This window comes from Pelmatolapia mariae, linkage group LG13 (genome assembly GCF_036321145.2).
Source record: "Pelmatolapia mariae isolate MD_Pm_ZW linkage group LG13, Pm_UMD_F_2, whole genome shotgun sequence".
NCBI lineage: Eukaryota > Metazoa > Chordata > Actinopteri > Cichliformes > Cichlidae > Pelmatolapia > Pelmatolapia mariae.
Genome location: NC_086238.1, coordinates 3,535,023 through 3,555,202, shown reverse-complemented (window position 1 = coordinate 3,555,202; position 20,180 = coordinate 3,535,023). Strand labels below are relative to the sequence as shown.

Sequence of the window (20,180 nt, the reverse complement as noted above, 5' to 3'; positions counted from 1 at the left end):
AACCCCAAGAATGTAAACCTGAGCTGTTTCAGATTCTGAGCTCTGACCTCAGTGACCAGGCTGTGTCCTCACTGCAGCTCCCTCTTGGAAGGACTTCTGCTTCTTGTCTTCCCCCAGTGTTGACCACCTGCCCTTAATATAACATACTGTACCTGAGGGACAAAACAAGACAAACACTAGCCTTCATTTAAGAAAGTACATTCATACAGAGGTAATCTATGGAAACACACTAGTTCACCCTTTGGGAGAAATCAGTTCCTGTGAAACATTTCTGTAAATGAACATTGTGTGGAGAATGAATGAAATGAATTCTTCAGGTGACTCAGCAGTCCCACACTGACAAATGAAACTTCTGTGGAAGAAGAATCTGGATTTTTGGATTTCCAGTCCAGTCCTGGTTTAAACTATTAAGGATTAAGCAACAGTGCTCATCTTTGCTCTTCTGAAATCTGTGTTAAACAAAAACAAACATAAATTAGTAACAAAAATACAGCTGAGTAGAGGCTTTACACACCACCATCAGCCATAACGCTAAATTTTAATCTTCAAATGTTTCTGAGCCATCTTCAACCTGTTTTTAACAGAGAAACGTCCCACACTCAATGCAGCCTGACTCAATCCTGATTCTTGATGTTCAACACACACACACACACACACACACAGAGGTACTGTTTAAAGTTTAGTGTTAACCTGAGTCACTGATCATTTACTGTATTACAGTATCTGGCAGTCTTTGCATGATGCACACGTTACTGTAAGTTTCTAGCTGACTCACAGGTGTGCCAGCAGGAAAGAGGCTCAATAAACCTGCATCCTGAGGTTTGTCATGCAGGATTAATGGAGCCAGACTTTGTTCACACAGCTAGGATTGTATTTTACACTGACCCTGGGTCAGTATAAGTATCATACAGTTTAGACCAGGGGTCGGCAACCTGCCGCTCTTTAGTCCTTATACTGCGGCTCCGCGTGGTTTGGGAAAATAAATTACAAGTATTTAGCAGAAGTGTAGTTAGTTCTTTTTAAACTTGCAGTTCTAAATTGGAAGATTATTGTGATTTTGAAATATAAAAATAAAATTATATTTTATTATTTTTCGTCGCTCAAAATAAGCGTCACACTCTCGGAAGCCGGTATACCCACCGAAACCCCGTGCATTTACCGAGACTTTCAACCCCAGGTAGGCCAATTATGGATCTTCGGATCCACATTATGTCAGCAGCTCCACCGTGAACTATGTTAAAAACAAACACCGCTCACGCCTCACAGATGACAGCTTACAGTCCTGCGTAAAGATGAAAGTGACTTCACTGTGCGCAGAGGTTCAGGAGCAGAAGTTCCATTGTAAACATATCACGGCAGACCCGACGATGTTTTCATGAGCATGCGTTTCGGCATCTCTTTATTGACCACTTTTCACACGCGGTTGCTGTACGCATACAGCCGGTGTTCTGAGAAACCATCCTACTCTGACAAATCGTCCTACCCGTATTATAATTTGACGCTGACTTGTGACTAAACCTAACCTTAACAAGTATAGAGATTGACAGACCACGTGACTTTTGCGCATTGCATGCCTGGCACTAGTGGCAAAACAATCAAAGCGATGCATCAAACGCAAGCATTTGCAGCACCGCAAAACGTTCATTCTCCGGTTCCAATACCTTCTTGCTTTTTCTTTGCCCCCCAAAAAAGGTATGTACAAAAACGAAGGAGAACAATGCCGGTCCATACAAAGACAGACTTGATGAAAAGTCAAAGAAAAGATACGAGGAAAAAATCAAAGGAGTGAAAGGGTTAGACCCTTACGAGCACACAGAGTGGACAAAAGACGTCTGCGTGCTGCCCAACTTTCACCACGCTCAGATTTATACTTATACGGTTCTTGGAGTGAGTGCATACACTCATGAAGTTTTTAGTAACTTCAGGTCACTGCAACAAGCCCAGGTACAGTTTACTGACGGATGGGTACAGGACCTTGAAATGCACCATGTAGAACGAAGTAGAACGAAAGACCATCATACATATCATAAGTTTACCAGTCTCACAAATCGTCATGAGTTTGTGTCCAAAGTAACTCACTTCTGTGGCGCCTATGACACATTTCTCTGGATTGAGACGCACTCCTCGCTCCCTTGTGCGCTCAAGCATGGCACGGAGGTTCTCGTCGTGTTCCTCCTTTGTCCTGCCAAACACGAGGATGTCATCCACGATGGCTGCCACTCCATTGAGCCCTTCGTATGTCTCATCGATTTTCCTTTGGAAAATGTCCTGTGCTGATATTACCCCAAAAGGAAGGCGCAGAAAACGGTACCTGGCAAAGGTCGTGTTGAAGGTGGTGAGGAGTGATGACTTGGTGGTTAACTGGATGGCCCAATAGCCTGAGCGAGCATCCATGACACTGAAGTACTGTGCTCCTGCCAGCTTTGGTGTGATGTCATCCAATGTTGGAAGCGGGTAATGGGGTCTTTTGATGGCTTTGTTTAAATCGCGAGGCTCAAGGCACACTCTGAGCTTCCCATTACGTTTCTCTGCGACCACCAGTCCGTTTACCCATTCTGTGGGTTCTTTTACTTTGACGATTATGCCATTTTTCTCCATGTCATCCAACTCCTGTTTCAGTCGTTCCCGCAGTGTGAAAGGGATCCTCCGTGGGGGGCACACGACGGGCATGGCGTCTGGGTCAATGTGTAAGTCGCATTCTCCTGGGAATTTCCCTATGCCTTTAAACACATCAGCAAACTCCTCCATGACGCTTGTGATCTGTACTGACATGACCAGCTTGACTAGGTTTAGATCCAGGCATGCTCTCAACCCTAGGATGGGGGGTGCTGCAGTTTCTACTATGTCAAAGGTCAGCATCTTGTGAATGTCTTCCCATCTGCACTTCAACTGGCAGGTGCCTTTGATGTTGAGTTTTTCTCCTCCATAGCCAGATAGTGTGCGTGTGGGCGGTGCCAAGCTGACCTGCTTGAAACACTTCATAAACAAACGGGCAGGGATGACGTTAGCAGTGGCTCCTGTGTCAAGCTTAAAACTCACAGTGTGATGCGGTGAGCCTACTTCTACGTCAGCGTAAGCCTGTTCATCAGCCTCGCCTTCATTGCACTTTGTTATGGAATCTATGAATAGCTCCGCTTCATCGCTTGGAGTGTCAGGGTTAATAGAGTACACTGGGTTGGGTTGATGTGGTGCTTCTGAACGGCATGCTTTGGCAAAGTGGTTCATTTTATTGCACTTTTTGCACCTCTTCCCTTTTGCAGGGCACTCCTCCTTCTGGCTGTGTGCTCGTGCACATCTTCCACACAATTGTCCCATCTTATTATGATGAGGTGGCCTCCTACGTTTTTGCTGCGTACTCTGGCGCTTAGCGGATACTGCATGCGCAGGCACAGCACCCTGCAGGCTTGTGTGTGGGTCGAAAACGTTTAATTTCTTTTTTTCTTCTTCTTTTTCTTTTCTTTTTCTTTTCTTTCAGGTCGACCTGAAGTTACTAAAAACTTCATGAGTGTATGCACTCACTCCAAGAACTGTATAATTATAAATATGAGCGCGGTGAAAGTTGAGCAGCACGCTGACGTCTTTTGATCACTCTGTGTGCTCGTAAGGGTCTAACCCTTTCACTCCTTTGATTTTTTCCTCGTATCTTTTCTTTGCCTTTTCGTCGAGTCTGTCTTTGTACGGACCGGCATTGTTCTCCTTCGTTTTGTACATTCCTTTTTTGGGGAGCACAGAAAAAGCAAGAAGGCATTGAAACCGGCAAATGAACGTTTTGCGGTGCTGCAAATGCGTGCATTTGATGCGGTACTTGGATTGTTTTGCCACCAGTTCCCGGCATGCAATGCGCGAAAGTCACGTGGTCTGTCAATCTCTATTTGGGATGGGTGAGAGAAAAAGAAGTTAATTCGGCTTTGGTGATGTGCGCATGCGCCGCGTCTGTGCAGAAACATTGGGTAGGATGTTTTTTGAGGTAGGATGGATTCCCAGAACACCCCGGCTGTAGCTTTTCAGCTCACAGCCCGACAACACAACAGCAAAGAGAGCACAGAGTTTAAGGTGGTGAGGCGTGATTGCGGGTGCCGCTCAGGTGCGTACGCCTCCCATGTAGCGGCACTGCAGACCACGCCCCGCCACATACATTTACCAGGTAAAATAAATATAAGTAAATAAATAAATATTTATGCAGAATTTTGCAAATATTTATTTTTCATTTTTTTAGTAGCATAGTGCTTTGTTCCATTTATTTTTTAAAATTCAGGTCAAGGCTCTGCCCAAAGGCGATATAAGGGTGGCGGTACACAACAGTTTTTCTTTGCTACATGGATCATTTTAGTTCAGCTGGGTGTCTTTCCTTTTTGTTATAGTTCTTTAAGAGTTCAAAATGTGTTCATTACATAAATAAAATGTAGTTTTCTCTGTAGCACTTCATGGATTTCATAAGCAACACACTTTAGTTGTTCACACAAAGCATAAAGGTAAAAAACAATATATACAGTGTTATCTTCATTTTAGATGTCAAAAAGTATTTGCGGCTCCCAGTGTTTTCCTTTGCGTAGAAACCAGTTCCAAATGGCTCTTCGGGTGTTAAAGGTTGCTGACCCCTGGTTTAGACGATGCACTGAAGCAAATCGGGATATTTACTGTCAATCTGTGGCTGCGATTAATCACTTTACTGGAAACTTTATTAACTAGTAGCTTCATTAGTCATGACAGAAGCTAATATTTCTGTCCTAACATCGTTTAAACAGTAACAGCTTTACTACAATATAAGCTAACGCTTACGCCGTAACTTTAAGCTAGCACCATAAAAACGGTAAAACACGTTATAATATCTACAAATGCATCTTAAAACTGTTATATTACCACTCGTTGTATTACTAACATAACCGTATTAACATTATTGACACTCGCTGACTTTTAATAGTCATTCTATAAATGCTGTCCGTTTAAATGGCCTTACCTTACCTGTACACACTGCTGTACTCACCGGATTCCAGCCAGTTTGGATTCTGGAGTCTTCCCACGCTCCCGTTAGTGATACTCCATCTGGATGGATGATAACAACTTTCTGAACAATCTAGCAGGTGGAGATGGCCCATATCTATGGGACTGATTTCTGCTAATAACGCCCATTGTATGGACTGATAACATCCGAAGCTGGCGAATAAAGTCACCCAGTCACTAGCTGTGCCATTACCCAGCATACATCACTCCCTCCATCAATACAATAAACGACACAGAAGTAATAGCTGTATTTAATTTATCTGCTGTATCTGCTGTTTCTCAGGTAGTTGTTTACATTATATAATTTATTGTGTTTAGTATACGTCACTACAATGTGATTTTGGAAATATATAAATATACGGACAACAGGCTCTTCCGCGGCAATCTCTTGTCGTCAATAAACAACGTTTAGGGAGCTCTATAGTATTCAATAAGAGGACCCTGCACGTCAATTCTCGACGCGAGGGGGGTACCCGGCGCTGTAATGATAAGCAGCTGATGCTGTAAGTTAACTTAGTTTCATGCCATACCACAAGGTGGCACCATCTCTAGAGAACATGTGGCATGAGAGCTAAGGGGTGACGAGGTTGTTGTTCTTCCGGCTTACCAAGCATGGTTAATAAAAGTATGTCGCAGATCACAAAAGGACTCTTTCTTCATAAATAAGGAGACAAACAAAACATGTTACCAGGAGTAAAACTACATCTGGGCTGAGGTGTATCGAGGACGACGATAATGGATTCTATCAAGCCGCCGGAGAGTTTGAAGCTGACGGGAAACGTCAACAGCAATTGGCATGCCTTCAAGCAGCAATTCCAGCTATATATTGTGGCCGTGGGATTTGAGAGCAAGCCGGATGCAAGAAAGGTAGCGTTACTGCTTACAGTAGCAGGGCCCCAAGCTATTGAAGTGTACAACACATTTGTATACGATGAGCCGGGTGATAAAGACAAGTTTGACGTTGTAATGGGACAGTTTGATGCCCATTGCTCTCCTAAGAAGAATGAGACTTATGAGAGATACGTTTTTCGCTCGAGGATTCAGCAGTCATGCGAGTCATTTGACAGCTTTTTGACAGACCTGAAACTCAAAGCGCAGACGTGCAACTTTGCTACGCTATGTGACTCGATGATCCGCGACCAGATTGTTTTTGGCGTGGTGGACAGAAAAGTCAGGGAACGGCTGCTGAGAGAAACCGACCTGACGCTAGAGGGAGCCATACGGATTTGTCAAGCACGTGAGTTGTCGCGACAGCATGTTAAGACTTTCAGTGAAATGGGTGCCACTGCCATCAGTGACAGCGTTACTGTGGGAGCAGTTGCCAGTCAGAGAGGAAAACGCATACTGCCGTGATCTGACAGCAGAATGTTGGACTGCAAGCGCTGTGGCCTGAAGCACATGCCCAAAAAGTGTCCAGCCTATGGTAAAATATGCTCCGCCTGCCACGGAAAGAACCACTTTGCCAAGCAGTGCTTCTCAAAAGGTAAAGAGGACAAGACAAAATGATCAATAAACACGGTTGAAGATGCTGATCTCAGCGACACATTTTTTGTTGGTCTGGTTAACTGTGAAACTGAGCCAGACACAAGGATAAATGCCGTAGTGGAAGACAAATGGACAGTGCCACTGGCAATTAATGGGACGTTGGTCACATTGAAACTAGACACTGGTGCTAAAGCAAATCTGATTAGTTTATCTGACATCAAAGAATTGAAAGAAAAGCCCAAAATCCAAAAAACAAAATCGGCCCTGAAAGACTACAATGGACAGGAGATTGAGAGTTTTGGCACATGCAGACTAAAAGTGACTGTAAAGGATAAAGTGCACCACCTATGCTTCTCTGTCATTGCTGAAGCACATGAGTCACTGCTTGGTGACAAAGCCTGTGAAGATCTTGGATTGGTGAGACGCGTGTATTGCATCAACACAGATGTGGACTCGCCACCTGACTCTATAGGCGACATAGTTCAGAGCTTTGCAGATGTTTTGAAAGGACTGGGCACCTTACCTTTCACATACAAAATCGCACTGAAGGAAAATGCAAAGCCAGTTGTGCATGCTGCTAGAAGAGTTCCTGTGCCACTGAAAGATAAGTTGAAGAAGGAATTGGACAGAATGACAGCCCTGGGAGTGATAAGAAAGGTTGAAGAGCCAACCGACTGGGTCAACTCCATGGTATGTGTAAAGAAAAAGAGTGGTGACCTGAGAATATGCATGGATCCGAAGGATCTAAACGAAAACATCAAACGGGAGCATTACCAAATACCTAAGAGGGAGGAGATTACCTGTGAAATGGCAGGCGCCAGGTATTTCACGAAACTTGATGCTACATCCTACCCAATGTTTCTGGCAGTTAAAACTGGATTAAAGCAGCACCAAATATTGCACCTTTAACACACCATTTGGCAGATACTGCTTCCTGAGACTACCTTTTGGAAAAATATCTGCATCTGAAATATTACACAGGGCAATGGAGCACATAATAGAAGGACTGGAAGGTGTCCGAGTTTATGTGGATGACATAATCATCTGGGGCTCGACAATGCAAGAGCATAAAGAACGACTAATCAGAGTGTTTGAGCGAGTACGAAAGTATGGACTTAAGCTCAACAAGAGCAAATGCCAGTTCGGAGTGCAAGAAATTGTGTTTCTTGGAGATAAGCTCTCTGCACAAGGTGTTCAGCCGGACCAAGATAAAGTCAAGGCAATACTGGACATGCCAAGACCCACTGACAAGACAGGAGTGCTACGCATAATGGGAATGGTGAATTTCACTGGCAAATTCATTCCTAACCTGGCAGCAAACACATCCTGTATTCGTGAACTCCTCCATAAAGAGCACGAGTTCGAGTGGACAGCCAACCATGAAAGTGAGTGGGCACATCTCAAAAGAACGCTGACAACTGCACCTGTATTGGCATTCTATGACTCTTCAAAGAGGATCAAACTGTCAACTGATGCCTCAAAAGATGGAATTGGTGCAGTACTTCTGCAAGCTGAAGGTGAGCACTGGAAACCTATAGCCTACGCATACAGGTCCATGACGGAGAGTGAGTGTCGCTACGCTCAAATTGAGAAAGAATGCCTGGGATTGGTTTTTGGCCTAGAGAGGTTCCACAGCTTTGTGTATGGCCTACCCTCTTTCACTGCAGAAACAGATCATCGCCCACTAGTGTCCATCATCAAGAAGAACCTAAATGAAATGACGCCCAGAATTCAGCATCTGATGATGAGAATGCAGAGATATGACTGTCAGCTAGTTTACACACCAGGAAAACACCTGATAATTGCAGATGCGCTCTCAAGAGCACCCACAGGGGGCATGGTGAGTACAACAGAAGAAGACATTCAAACTCACATAAACATGGTCTATACCGCACTGCCTGTGTCAGACATGAAATCCAAGCAAATAGCTGATGAGACTGCACAAGACATAGAACTGCAACATGTTATGAAAAGCATGTCAAGTGGATGGTCTGTTGGTTCGTGTCCACTCTTCTACCACATTAGAGGGGAACTGAGTGTAGTCAGGGGCATGCTATTGAAACAGGACAAAATCGTCATTCCACAAAAAATGAGGCCAGAGATGCTTACCAGAATACATGAAGGGCATCTCGGAAGTGAGAAATGCAAAAGAAGGGCTAGAGAGACAGTCTTTTGGCCTGGGATGAACAAAGACATTGAGAACATGATGAGAAGGTGTGAGACATGTCAGAAGTATCGCAACAAACAGACCAAAGAATCTATGGTTGTTGATGAAACACCAACAGCACCATGGTACAAAGTAGGAATGGATTTATTTCATGTTAAAGGCAAAGACTATTTAGTGGTCATTGACTACCACTCTAACTTCCCTGAAATGGCACTTTCAAACTTGTCATCGGCGTGTGTCATAACACATGTAAAATCCATCTTTGCCAGACACGGTATCCCGTACATAGTGATGAGTGACAATGGGCCATGTTTCAGCAGCAAGGAGTGGCAGAAGTTTGCAGAGCAGTATGACTTCAAGCATGTGACATCTAGCCCTCTGTATCCACAGTCAAATGGTAAGGCAGAGAAAGGAGTTCACATTCTCAAGCAGCTACTAACGAAAGCCGCTGACAGTGACTCAGATCCATACCTCACCTTACTCAGCTACAGATCATCACCAGTTGAGTGTGGTTTATCGCCTGCTGAGCTACTGATGAACAGAAAGCTGCGCACCACACTGCCAAGCTGCGTCAAGCCCACAACGCATTCAAAAGTATGTCAGAGGCTTCGACACTTAAAGATGAATCAAAAGTCATTTTATGACAGAAGAGCCAAGCAACTTCGACCATTAGCCGTTGAGGACACAGTCAGGATTGAGGATCAAAATGGTTGGAGCACCAAGGCTACCGTTCTTGAAGAAGTGGCTCCAAGGTCATTCAATGTAAGGACTGAAGATGTACAAATCATTCGTCGCAATCGGCGAAGCCTTTTGAAAGTACCAAACGCTTCTTCAGAAGTCACTGACATCCAAAGTAAGGATGAAACCACATCTCCACGTGACCAGAGCGGCACTGGAATGGACAATTCAAGCAAGCCTGTGCTCAGGAGGTCTGCACGAGAGATCAGGAAACCTGAGAGACTGGACTTGTAATAATAATAATAAAAAAAAAATAACATTCCAAATCAGACAAAGCAAAAGTTATGCTTGTGCCATTTGAAATATTGTTTAATGTTTGTTGTTTGACTCGCATATGTTTGGTGATGTGTTTATTAAAAAAAAAAAAAGAAAAGAAAAAAAGGAGGATGTAATGATAAGCAGCTGTTGCTGTAAGTTAACTTAGTTTCATGCCATACCACAAGGTGGCACCATCTCTAAAGAACATGGGGCATGAGAGCTAAGGGGTGACGAGGTTGTTCTTCTTCCAGCTTACCAAGCATGGTTAATAAAAGTATGTCGCAGATCACAAAAGGACTCTTTCTTCATAAATAAGGAGACAAACAAAACAGGCGCGTCGATAACTGAAGCAGAGGGAGCCTGACCATGCGTCACACATTTGAGGAGTTAGGCGTGAGAATGTGTTGTGGGAGATGTATGTGGGACAGAATGTGGGAGATGTACACAACGTCACCCTCTGCATAGATCTCAAAGAGGAAGCGCAGATCGTACTGTTTTATATGTCAGGGTTCACGCCCCCTCATGCGTAAGCAGATTACACAACCTGCATCAGTTACCGTTAGTGACAGTTAGACACAATTCCTTTTTCTGTGATCTTCTGCAGTTACCTAGAAATCTATCTTAACTGCCTCTCACCCCGCTGTTTTTTGTTGTTCTCTCTTAGCAGCGCGAACGCAGGCAATGCTCTCTGCAACTCTGCACAAAACTTCCTGTTCTGCACAGTTTCAGTATTGCTAAGCAATGACCTATGACACAGTTTATAACTGAAGAGTGGCCTCTAATATACTGGCCTGTTATTAAATGCTTAAAACAAAATACACAGCAAATAAGCACTAGAAAATATAGTTTCCTAATAGAAGCTGGGAAATTAATATTTATTTGATGATGAAAGCACAGAAATCAACTGAGAAACTAAGACCAGATTCAAGCTGGGATCATTATATATATTTAAAACAGATCAAAACGAAAGTTGATTTACAAACCAAGGACACCCTAAAGCGGATCATTTCATGCAGCAGAAATAGCAGACACATTCAAAATCATTGATGGTTAAAGTATTTTATTCAGACTTGCGCAAAACTAAAAAAAATTTACAAGCATCTTACCCTGTTTACATCTTATTACATAATCACATTTTTGTCTCATACGCTCCTCCCACCATAAAAAGTCTTCTTAAATAGAGGTTCGCTGGTTTTCCAGCCTTCATCGTCACGTTGGGGAACAAGGTCAAAATGTTTTTCACGCTGTTTTCAGCAACCACCTGGACTTTGCTTGCCCTCCTTTTCACGCTGATATTACTGTGAGTATTCCTCGACTGTTCACTGCGGTCAGGCCACCGCATCTGGAATCTTGATTCTTCTTAATTACCTCGAAAGCAACAGTTGGGTGTCAGGCTTGCTGTTTGTTTTATTGTCCAACTGGCTATTTCCTATCCTCTCTCTCTTTTTGCAACACAGTTACGGAATATGGCCATATCGGTTCTTCAAAAAGCTGGGGATACCTGGACCGAGACCCCTGCCTTTTATTGGAACGATACTGGGCATAAGAAAGGTATGTACATACACTAAACTCCCCTTAGCGACTGGGATACGAGAAGCTGACTGATTTAATCATTGAGAATGTGAGATCAGGATTTGTTTGATGAACTTATCTGTGCTCATGTCCCATTCAGTAGCTTTTTGACACTAAGACACATTTTTTTTCCTGTCTACCTTTCTGCAGGGAATTCTTGCTTTTGACTTAGAGTGCCATGCCAAGTATGGGGACGTCTGGGGGTGAGTTGTTAATTCATCATGACTGACAGAAGACGCATTCAAAACCACCACTGATATCCACTGATATCAAAATATATCTGGGAGCCAAACTCACAATTTGTTAAAAAATGTAAATATCCGCTGTGATTGTGGTTGTGAGGTCAGCACTGTGACAGGATGGAATAATGAAAAAAAAGTTTTTTACTGGCTTCCTCTTTTTATGAAGCTGTTCCTACTTTCGAGCTTGATCTGATAAAATAGTTTAAATCTGAGATGAGATGGTAAACAAAAATCTTTCGGTGGAAACATAACGAACCATTTTCTTTTTAGGGATAATTGCAAAAATAAGCTTACATATCCAGATGTGTAATATCCAGATGTGTAATAATACAAAAAAAAAGATTTGTGAAAGGCTCTTTTCTTCTTTTTAGGTTGTACGATGGACGAACGCCAGTGTTGATGATTGCTGACCCTGAGATTGTTAAAACTGTGATGGTGAAGGAGTGCTACTCTGCATTTACCAACCGCAGGGTAAGAGGCTCATCTTGTTGTATATCAGAAGTCCTGTCAGTGCAACACTCTCCATGTAACATAGAGTCTGCTAACAAAACATTGTTTTTTACTTTATTATTTTTCCAAGTTTGCTTTCAGTGGCGCTATAGTCTGAGGCTGACGTGTGTAGTAACACAATAACTACAGGGACAAACTGGTATTATATGAAATATAAATGAAGTAATGTTCAAATCTGGCAGATTGGACTTTCACCAAGAGTTACATATTTATACTCAAGGGTTACATCAGCCCACACGTACACAGGAGCTGAGACACATGAAGTAAACCAAGCAACACACTTCATTGTTTTGTAGCCACCTAGAGATGAAAGATAGATGTTATCTTTCTTGCTCTGTATAGCAGAATCAGAGAGAATTTTACAAAGATTTTATATATTTAAACAAATTCACCTTGTGACATTTTTTTTTCTGGGACTGCTTCAGAATAGATTAAAAGGAGGGATGTTTTTCAGGGCTCATTTTTAAAATGTATTATTTATTTATATAGTTATTTAATCAAACATCATCAAATAGAAGGAATATGTATATATTTTGGGCTAAGGTGCTTAAATGACATTAGGCTCATGTCTATTGAGAATGTGAAGTGAATGTGGGACAAGCATAGCTCGGGACAAGCAGGGCTCAGCCCACAGGAAATTAAAATTAAAACACGCTTCTTTTCTGTGATCTGTCATTTGTAAACACATGTACTATGTGAACAACATTATTGGTCCACACCATAATCTTTGAATTCAGACTTTTCAGTCCCATTGCCACAGGTGTATAAAATCAAGCACCAAGCCAAGCACTTTACCTTTACAAACATTTGTGAAAGAATGGGTTACTCTAAAGAACTCACTGAATTCAAGCATGGTACTGCCGTAGTACATATAGTGCAGATATTATATATCTGGTGTAAGAAGGCATTTTTATAATTCTCCCCCGGCATACAGTCAAGCCCATAATTATTCATACCCTTGGCAAATTTTGACTTAAAGTTACTTTTATTCAACTAGCAACTTTTTTGACTGGAAATGACACAGGTGTCTCCCAAAAGATTATAAGATGATATTTTTCATTGTGGAAAAAAAAATATTTCTCAGCTTTTATTTACTTTTGAGCAAAAAGTATCATGTCCAGAATTATTCATACCCTTCACAAACTGTCACAGTCTCTGGGAAAATCCGAAGTTCTATACCATTCCAAATAGTCCAAGCTGTTCTAAAGCATCCTAATTACCCTGATTAATTGGGAACGGCTGTTTTAATCAACTCAACAGGTGAAAAACAGCAGCTTTCTGCAGGTGGTTTGTGGACAGTCATGGCTAAGACAAAGGAACTCAGTGAGGACCTGCGGCTGCGCATTGTGGCTGCTCACAAGTCAGGAAAGGGCTACAAGGCCATATCCAAATGTTTTCAAGTTCCAGTGGCTACAGTACAAAGTATTATTAAAAAATACAAGATGTTCCGCACTGTGGAAAATTTCAGAGGACGTGGTCAGAAGCCAAAAGTGACACTTGTGCTGGCCAGGAGGATAGTGAGAGAGGTGAAAAAGAATCCAAGGATCACCACAAGGCCATTCTGGTGAATCTGGGCTCTGCTGGTGGCAATGTCTCAAGGCAGACAGTCCAACGGACACTGCACACTGCTGGGTTCCACGGATGCAGACCAAGGAGGACGCCACTTCTCCAGATAAGTCACGCAAAAGCTCGCTTGGCCTTTGCAAATGCTCATCTGGACAAAGAAGAAGATTTCTGTGTTATGGTCAGTGTTATGGTCAGATGAAACAAAAATTGAATTGTTTGGTCACAATAATTTTGCCTTCATTTGGCGTAAAAAAGGAGAAGCCTTCAACCCAAAGAACACCATCCCCACTGTCAAACATGGTGGTGGGAACCTAATGCTTTGGGGGTGTTTTTCAGCCAGTGCACCAGGGAACCTAATCACAGTAAACGGCACCATGAAAAAAGAGCAATACATGAAGATTCTCAACAACAACATCAGGCAGTCTGCAGAAAAACTTGGCCTTGGGAACCAGTGGACATTTCAGCACGACAATGACCCAAAACATACAGCAAAAGTGGTGAAAAAATGGTTAGCAGACAACAACATTAATGTTTTGCAGTGGCCTAGCCAGAGTCCTGACTTGAATCCAATTGAGAATCTGTGGAGGGAGCTAAAGATGAGGGTGATGGCAAGAAGACCCTCCAACCTGAAAGATTTGGAGCTCATTGCTAAAGATGAATGTGCAAAAATGCCTGTGGAGACATGCATACATAATTCTGGACATGATACTTTTTGCTAAAATATAAATAAAAGCTGAGAAATATTTTTTTCCACAATGATGCCTCTTGTACATCGTCTTATTATCTTTTGGCAGACACCTGTGTCATTTCTAGTCAAAAAAGAACTTGCTGGTTGAACAAGAGTAACTTTAAGTCAAAATTTGCCTGGGGTATGAATAATTATGGGCTTGACTGTATATAATTGGTTCTGTCTGTTTGTTGGCAGTCAGTTTTGTGTGCCGGTACATACAAAAAACTGCTCCAATTCTGGTGAAAATCTGGTTAAGGTAAAGGTTGCACTAAATAGGGAAAAAGTTTATATTACCTACAACTTTTTATGGATCATCTTTAATCTTCATAACAGTATACTAGGCCTTGGATGACATGAGTACCTAGGTTGACTAAGCACTGGAGGTTGACCTCCAGTGTTAGTGACGTACGTCAAAGTGGACTTTGACAAAGAAAATTTAAAAAACATATACATTATAATATATTATATAGAAGGGCTTGGAGAGAGCTGTACAAAATCACACACTGCGTGAATATATCTTAAGATCTCAGATATTAGAAGCTAAAGATTTCAGCCAACAATCGTTGGTTCCTATTGTAAGGGTAATAAAATCATATTGGTCATAAAATTTTAGTATGTAATGCTTCAAGGTCAGACATCAGCATTCTGCTATAAACGCAGGTTGACATCAGTATGTTGTAATGAAAACGTCATAAAACAAAACATGCGCTTTGGCGAAAATGGTGTTAGAAGACATTACATTATCTGAGGAAACTGAGTTTCTATGTGACAGGGTGGAAGCAACAGTAAAGTTATTTCCTTTTCACAGGATCCCATTTTTGTCAGTGGACCTACGTATGATGTTATTACAGTAGTCAAAGATGAAAGGTGGAAACGAATTCGCAACAGCCTGTCTCCATGCTTCACAAGTGGAAGACTGAAACAGGTTGATATCACATCTGAGTTCATTAACCACTTGTGTGTTAACATGTATATGAAAGAAGAAATGCATTTTTTACTTACTCAAATATGTTGGAAGAACAATTCCCAGGCATGGCTAAAACTGTTGGTACCGTTACACTTAAAAAAAAAATCATGGACAAAAAGTATTGACATGCTACTAGATAAAAAAAATTCTAAAATAAAGGTACCAACATCAACAGTGTGTCTTTATCTCTTTTCTTTTTATATTAATTGACAAACATGTAACACATACAGAACATTAATAACATAATTCTCTTATTTTGTTTCCATTGTATTTAAAAAAAAAAAAAATAAATAAAGGTTTATCCCCTCGTTGCTCGCTATGCAGAACGACTTGTTGCAAAACTTGAGGAAATGAATTTGGATGAACCCATCACTGTCAAACAGTATGTTGTTAATCTGTAAAATGCAAACATATTACACTGTTCATTCTAAAATAAATAATGCACTGACCACTTGTCTTTTCCATCTCTCATAGGTTTGTGGCTCCTTACAGTTTAGACACTGTGACCAGTGCTTCTTTCAGTGTAGAGACAGACTCCATAAACAATCCAAATGATCCAGTTAATGTTCAAGTCCAGAAACTCCTTAAGATTAAAATTTGGCTTTTAGTCTTACTAAGTATGTCCTCCTTTTATGCAAACACCATTTGGTAATATGCTATCTTTAGCTTTAGGTTAACCACTCTTTGCTGTCTTTTCAGTGGCATTTCCCTTTGGTGGACGTCTGGTAAAGTTCCTGAAAATTGAGATGGTGCCCATGAGCAGCACTGACTTTTTCTACAACATCGTCAAGAGATTTAAAGATCAGCATCATGAAGAGAAATCTGTAAGCATGAAGTCTAAAATGGAAGATCGACATTGTCTTGTATGTGTGCACTAACCTTTGGGTCATGGTCATGCAGCTATAGCTTCACGTTATGTGGGGTCGAAAAGGAAGATTCTACGAGGGACTGTACATATCCTATAATACTGTACAACAATAGTATAGCAGTACTATAGTTGTGCTGAGTCTTTTCAATGTCCCCATCCTGATGTTTTAAAGTCAACATGCCAAACAATGAGCAGCTCTATCCTCACTGGCAACTTCTCAATCACATAGTAAAACATGCCATACCTTTTCTTCCTGTGTCATTCTAAAGGGACCATAATTTACAAAGCAAATGTATTGTTGAATTTAAAAGGAAATGAAACTATTTGCAGAACCAATCACTTCATCAGGAAAGTGTTTACTGACACAATATAGCTAAAGCCACGGGTGATCGTGGCTCAAAGAGTTGGCAGTTCGTCTGGTAACTGGAAGGTTGCCGGTTCGAGCCTCGGCTCGGACAGTCTTGGTCGTTGTGTCCTTGGGCAAGACACTTCACCTGCCGCCTACTGGTGATGGCCAGAGGGGTCGATGGCGCGATATGGCAGCCTCGCTTCTGTCAGCACCAGGGCAGCTGTGGCTACAACTGTAGCTTGCCTCCACCAGTGTATGAATGTGAGAGTGAATGAATAGTGGAATTGTAAAGCGCTTTGAGGGCCCTGAAAAGCGCTATATAAATCCAATCTATTATTATTATTATTAAAGTGTTGTTTTATGTAGCTTTGAAACAAGAGTAGTCACCCCCTGGTGGCCATTAGGAAAAATTACTTCAGGGAAAAACTTTAGAGAAACTTCTGCGTTTTGTTTTTTTTGTTTGTTTGTTTGTTTTGTTTTTTGGATGTAGTTTTGGACAAGAACACCAGTGACGCCTGTTTTCATCAATGAGGTTTGTGCGGCGAAAAGCCGTACAACATGTGCCTTGAGGTGACTGTTGTTGTGATTTGGTGCTATATAAATAAAATTTAATTGATGTTCACATTGATGATAAACTGGACTTCATTAAAAACATGGAAGTCCGCTACAAGAAGGGCAAAAGCTGTCTCTATTTCCTATTTTCCTATAACATTTTATAACTTCTCCTTATGAAGTAATTTCACCTGTATTAACTTGTGTGTGCTACTCTAGTATTCTTTTAACTTTGGAATATTCAATTACATGGTTTCTGGAAATGTTTTCTCTTCTTATCTAGGACCGAGCAGACTTCCTACAGGTGTTGATCCAGAGTGAGATCCCAGAAAAGACGTATAAGGATGATGAAGAACAGCCAAGTAAAGGTATGTTTTTACCACAGAAGTATCAGGGCGAGTAGGGCAAAGTGTAGGGCTCAGCTTGTTGTCCACTTTCAAGTCACTCATGTCACATTTACTGAAGACGACTCAAGATCATGGGTTTTACACACAAATTTTTCTCATGACATCAGTCTACTCATATGTCTCATGTACAAGAGACTGTCAGTGTTATATGTTATAAATCAGGACCTGGGTGATAATTAAATGAAGGGCTGTACATACCTCTGTAATATCTATCTATTTATATAGCCAGCCTGGCTAAGTGTTTCAAATTCTATGTGAGAGATGTCAAAGTGATTGCTTCTTTAATAATACTAGCGGTTAGGATAAAGTAATATTATATAAGATTAGATGAAAACGGTCAATCGTAAAATTGCAGAGGTTTTCTGCCTCTTGACTCCACACTCTGCCTCTCATTCTGTTTTTGGAAACTCTAGGAAGCACAAGTAAGCCTGGACTGTAACAGGCCCTATAAGGCACTATGAGGTGTATGAGATATTGTGGAGCATTAAGGGCTTTGTATTTCAAGATGAGGGAGCCATGGAAGAGTAGCCAGGAGAAATGGGATATCTATTTCTCGTTGGTGTTACCACTTCTTATACAGCATTTTAGAGCTATTGGAACTTGGAAACTACTGGAGAAATTTTACACACAGGCGAAGACACACAGCATGAGAAGACAACATGACAAAGAACAAGGAGAGACAGACAATAAATAAACAGCAGGTAATGAGGGGAGACTGGAAACAGGTGGGACATACACCGGGAGCAAATCAGGAATAACGAGACATGGGAAGTTAAACTGAACACAAAGCACCTGAGACAAGAGACTATCAAAGTAAAACAGGAAATTACACTGAGAGGGAGACGAGAGGACTTGACACAGGTAACGAATACAGAGACATGACTGTCTTCACAACACAGGCACAAAAGGGAACGGACAAAAGTCAGCTATAATTAACCTAGAGACACAAAATAGAGAACACACAAGCTCAAAACACTGTATCCATGTCACAAAACACTTGCAATAATTAGTTTGTCTTACCTTCAGTTAACTATCTGTTAGCTATTAAAGTAATTCCTCAGGAGTGTCAAACATTATGTGGTTCTTCACATGACCTTCAGATTTAGGAAACTGTCTCTGGCATTTTTCTTTTTGATCAGTTGTTAGTTTCAGTGTGAGATTGGCTCAGTACTAGTTACTGATTACTTTAGGGTTATTATATTACTTATATAAAGTGACTTTGATTTTTTTTTCTATAGGTTTGACTGAACATGAGATCCTTTCCCAGGCCGTGGTCTTCATCTTTGGAGCCTACGAGTCCACCAGTACCACTCTAACTAACATCCTTTATAATCTGGCCACCAACCCTGATGTGTTGCAGACCTTACACAAAGAAATTGATGCTAACCTGAAGAAAGATGTACAGTAATTCATCACATAATTTGTTGCTATCTTTGATTCAGTGGTGGACACCATTTACAGATTGTCTTTTTTTGTGTTTGCTGCCTTTATTTGTCTAGGCACCCATTTCATACGAGGAGCTGACCAGTCTACAGTACCTGGACCAAGTTATACTTGAATCAATGCGACTGATTCCCACTGCCACTCGAATTGAAAGGACATGCAAAAAAACTGTGCAGGTGCATGGCCTCACCATCCCCGAGGGAACCACAATTGGGATTCCTGCATGGGTGTTGCACAAAGACCCACGCTACTGGAACTCACCTGAGCTTTTCAGACCAGAGAGGTAAATGTGAGTGTAGGTGTGTCATCACAAGGTTATGAAGAACCCTGTCGCCCTCCACAAGAGAGAGAAATTAGTGAAATCTGGGACATTAGCTTTATCTTTTTCATCCCAAAACCACTGCAGTGTTGTCTTCAGCTGTCTGCTTCGAGTCATTGTTGATCTGAAAGCTGAACTGTTCCCCTAGACGGAGGGTGCTACAGTGTGGAGCTGGTTTTGATCTGACTTGTCCTCAATCAGGCCCGAGAGCTCCTCAAAGCTTTAGAAGTAACAGTATATTTTTTACCCTGAACTACGCCCTCCTACTCTCTATGTTGAAGGTCTACAGAGGGCTGCCTGAACATCATGGTTAAATACAGTGAATTGTAGGACTTTACATATCTACATTTTTAAAGTTTGTTTGATCTGTATCTGCAGGTTCAGTAAAGACAGCGGGGAGGAGGTGAACCCATATGCGTTCATGCCATTTGGACACGGCCCTCGTAACTGCGTTGGGATGCGCTACGCCCTCCTCGTTATGAAGATGGTTATTGTCCGTCTCTTGCAGAAGTACACTTTGGAAACATGCAAAGAGACCATGGTAAGAACAGCACTCTGCCACATTCAGACTGTCATACAACTCTCCTGTCATGTTCCTGATTTTCTTTTCTTTTTCTTTTAGATTCCACTTCAGTTTGACTGGAAGTCTGAACCTGTTCAGCCCATAAAACTCAAGTTTGTTCCCAGAAAAGAGTAATCTAAAAGGGAACGTCTCCAAATCCCATCAAACATGTTTTTATATCTGCTGCCAAGATAACATTCAGAGTTGATATTTTCAACTACTAGACTTTAAAATGTTATTGAATCAGAGCAGGGTAAACATCTGATTTTTGTGTTTTACTGTGTTGATCTCTTTTAATTACTAAATTGTGTTGTAAATTTGATCTATTTTGTGTCCAAAAGTTACACCAGTCAGTGTCTTAAATGGACCTTACACTCAAGAGATTTTGACTTTAACGTTTATACATTTTTTTTTCCTTTTTTTTTTTTCCCCCCTGTCCCGTTT

The 20,180-nt window shown here is 41.5% G+C and overlaps 1 protein-coding gene across 1 annotated transcript; it reads left to right on the top strand.

Moving 5' to 3' along the window:
- Window positions 1–10,881: 10,881 nt before the first annotated feature.
- LOC134639681 (cytochrome P450 3A40-like) lies at window positions 10,882–19,919 on the top strand. The gene is made up of 13 exons (XM_065471858.1): window positions 10,882–10,949; window positions 11,107–11,200; window positions 11,372–11,424; window positions 11,835–11,934; window positions 15,078–15,194; window positions 15,533–15,618; window positions 15,711–15,853; window positions 15,936–16,060; window positions 17,289–17,373; window positions 18,651–18,811; window positions 18,912–19,138; window positions 19,553–19,715; window positions 19,797–19,919. Exons 1-13 carry the CDS (start codon window positions 10,882–10,884, stop codon window positions 19,869–19,871), a joined length of 1,497 nt encoding a protein of 498 aa, XP_065327930.1. The 3' UTR covers window positions 19,872–19,919.
- Window positions 19,920–20,180: the final 261 nt, after the last annotated feature.

Bases quoted from the DNA above. Each gene is read 5' to 3' on its own strand.
- LOC134639681 (XM_065471858.1), top strand. From the start codon at position 10,882: ATGTTTTTCACGCTGTTTTCAGCAACCACCTGGACTTTGCTTGCCCTC. The intron at 10,950-11,106 runs GTGAGTATTCCT...TTTGCAACACAG, and splicing joins CTTTTCACGCTGATATTACT to TTACGGAATATGGCCATATC. The intron at 19,139-19,552 runs GTAAATGTGAGT...CTGTATCTGCAG, and splicing joins GAGCTTTTCAGACCAGAGAG to GTTCAGTAAAGACAGCGGGG.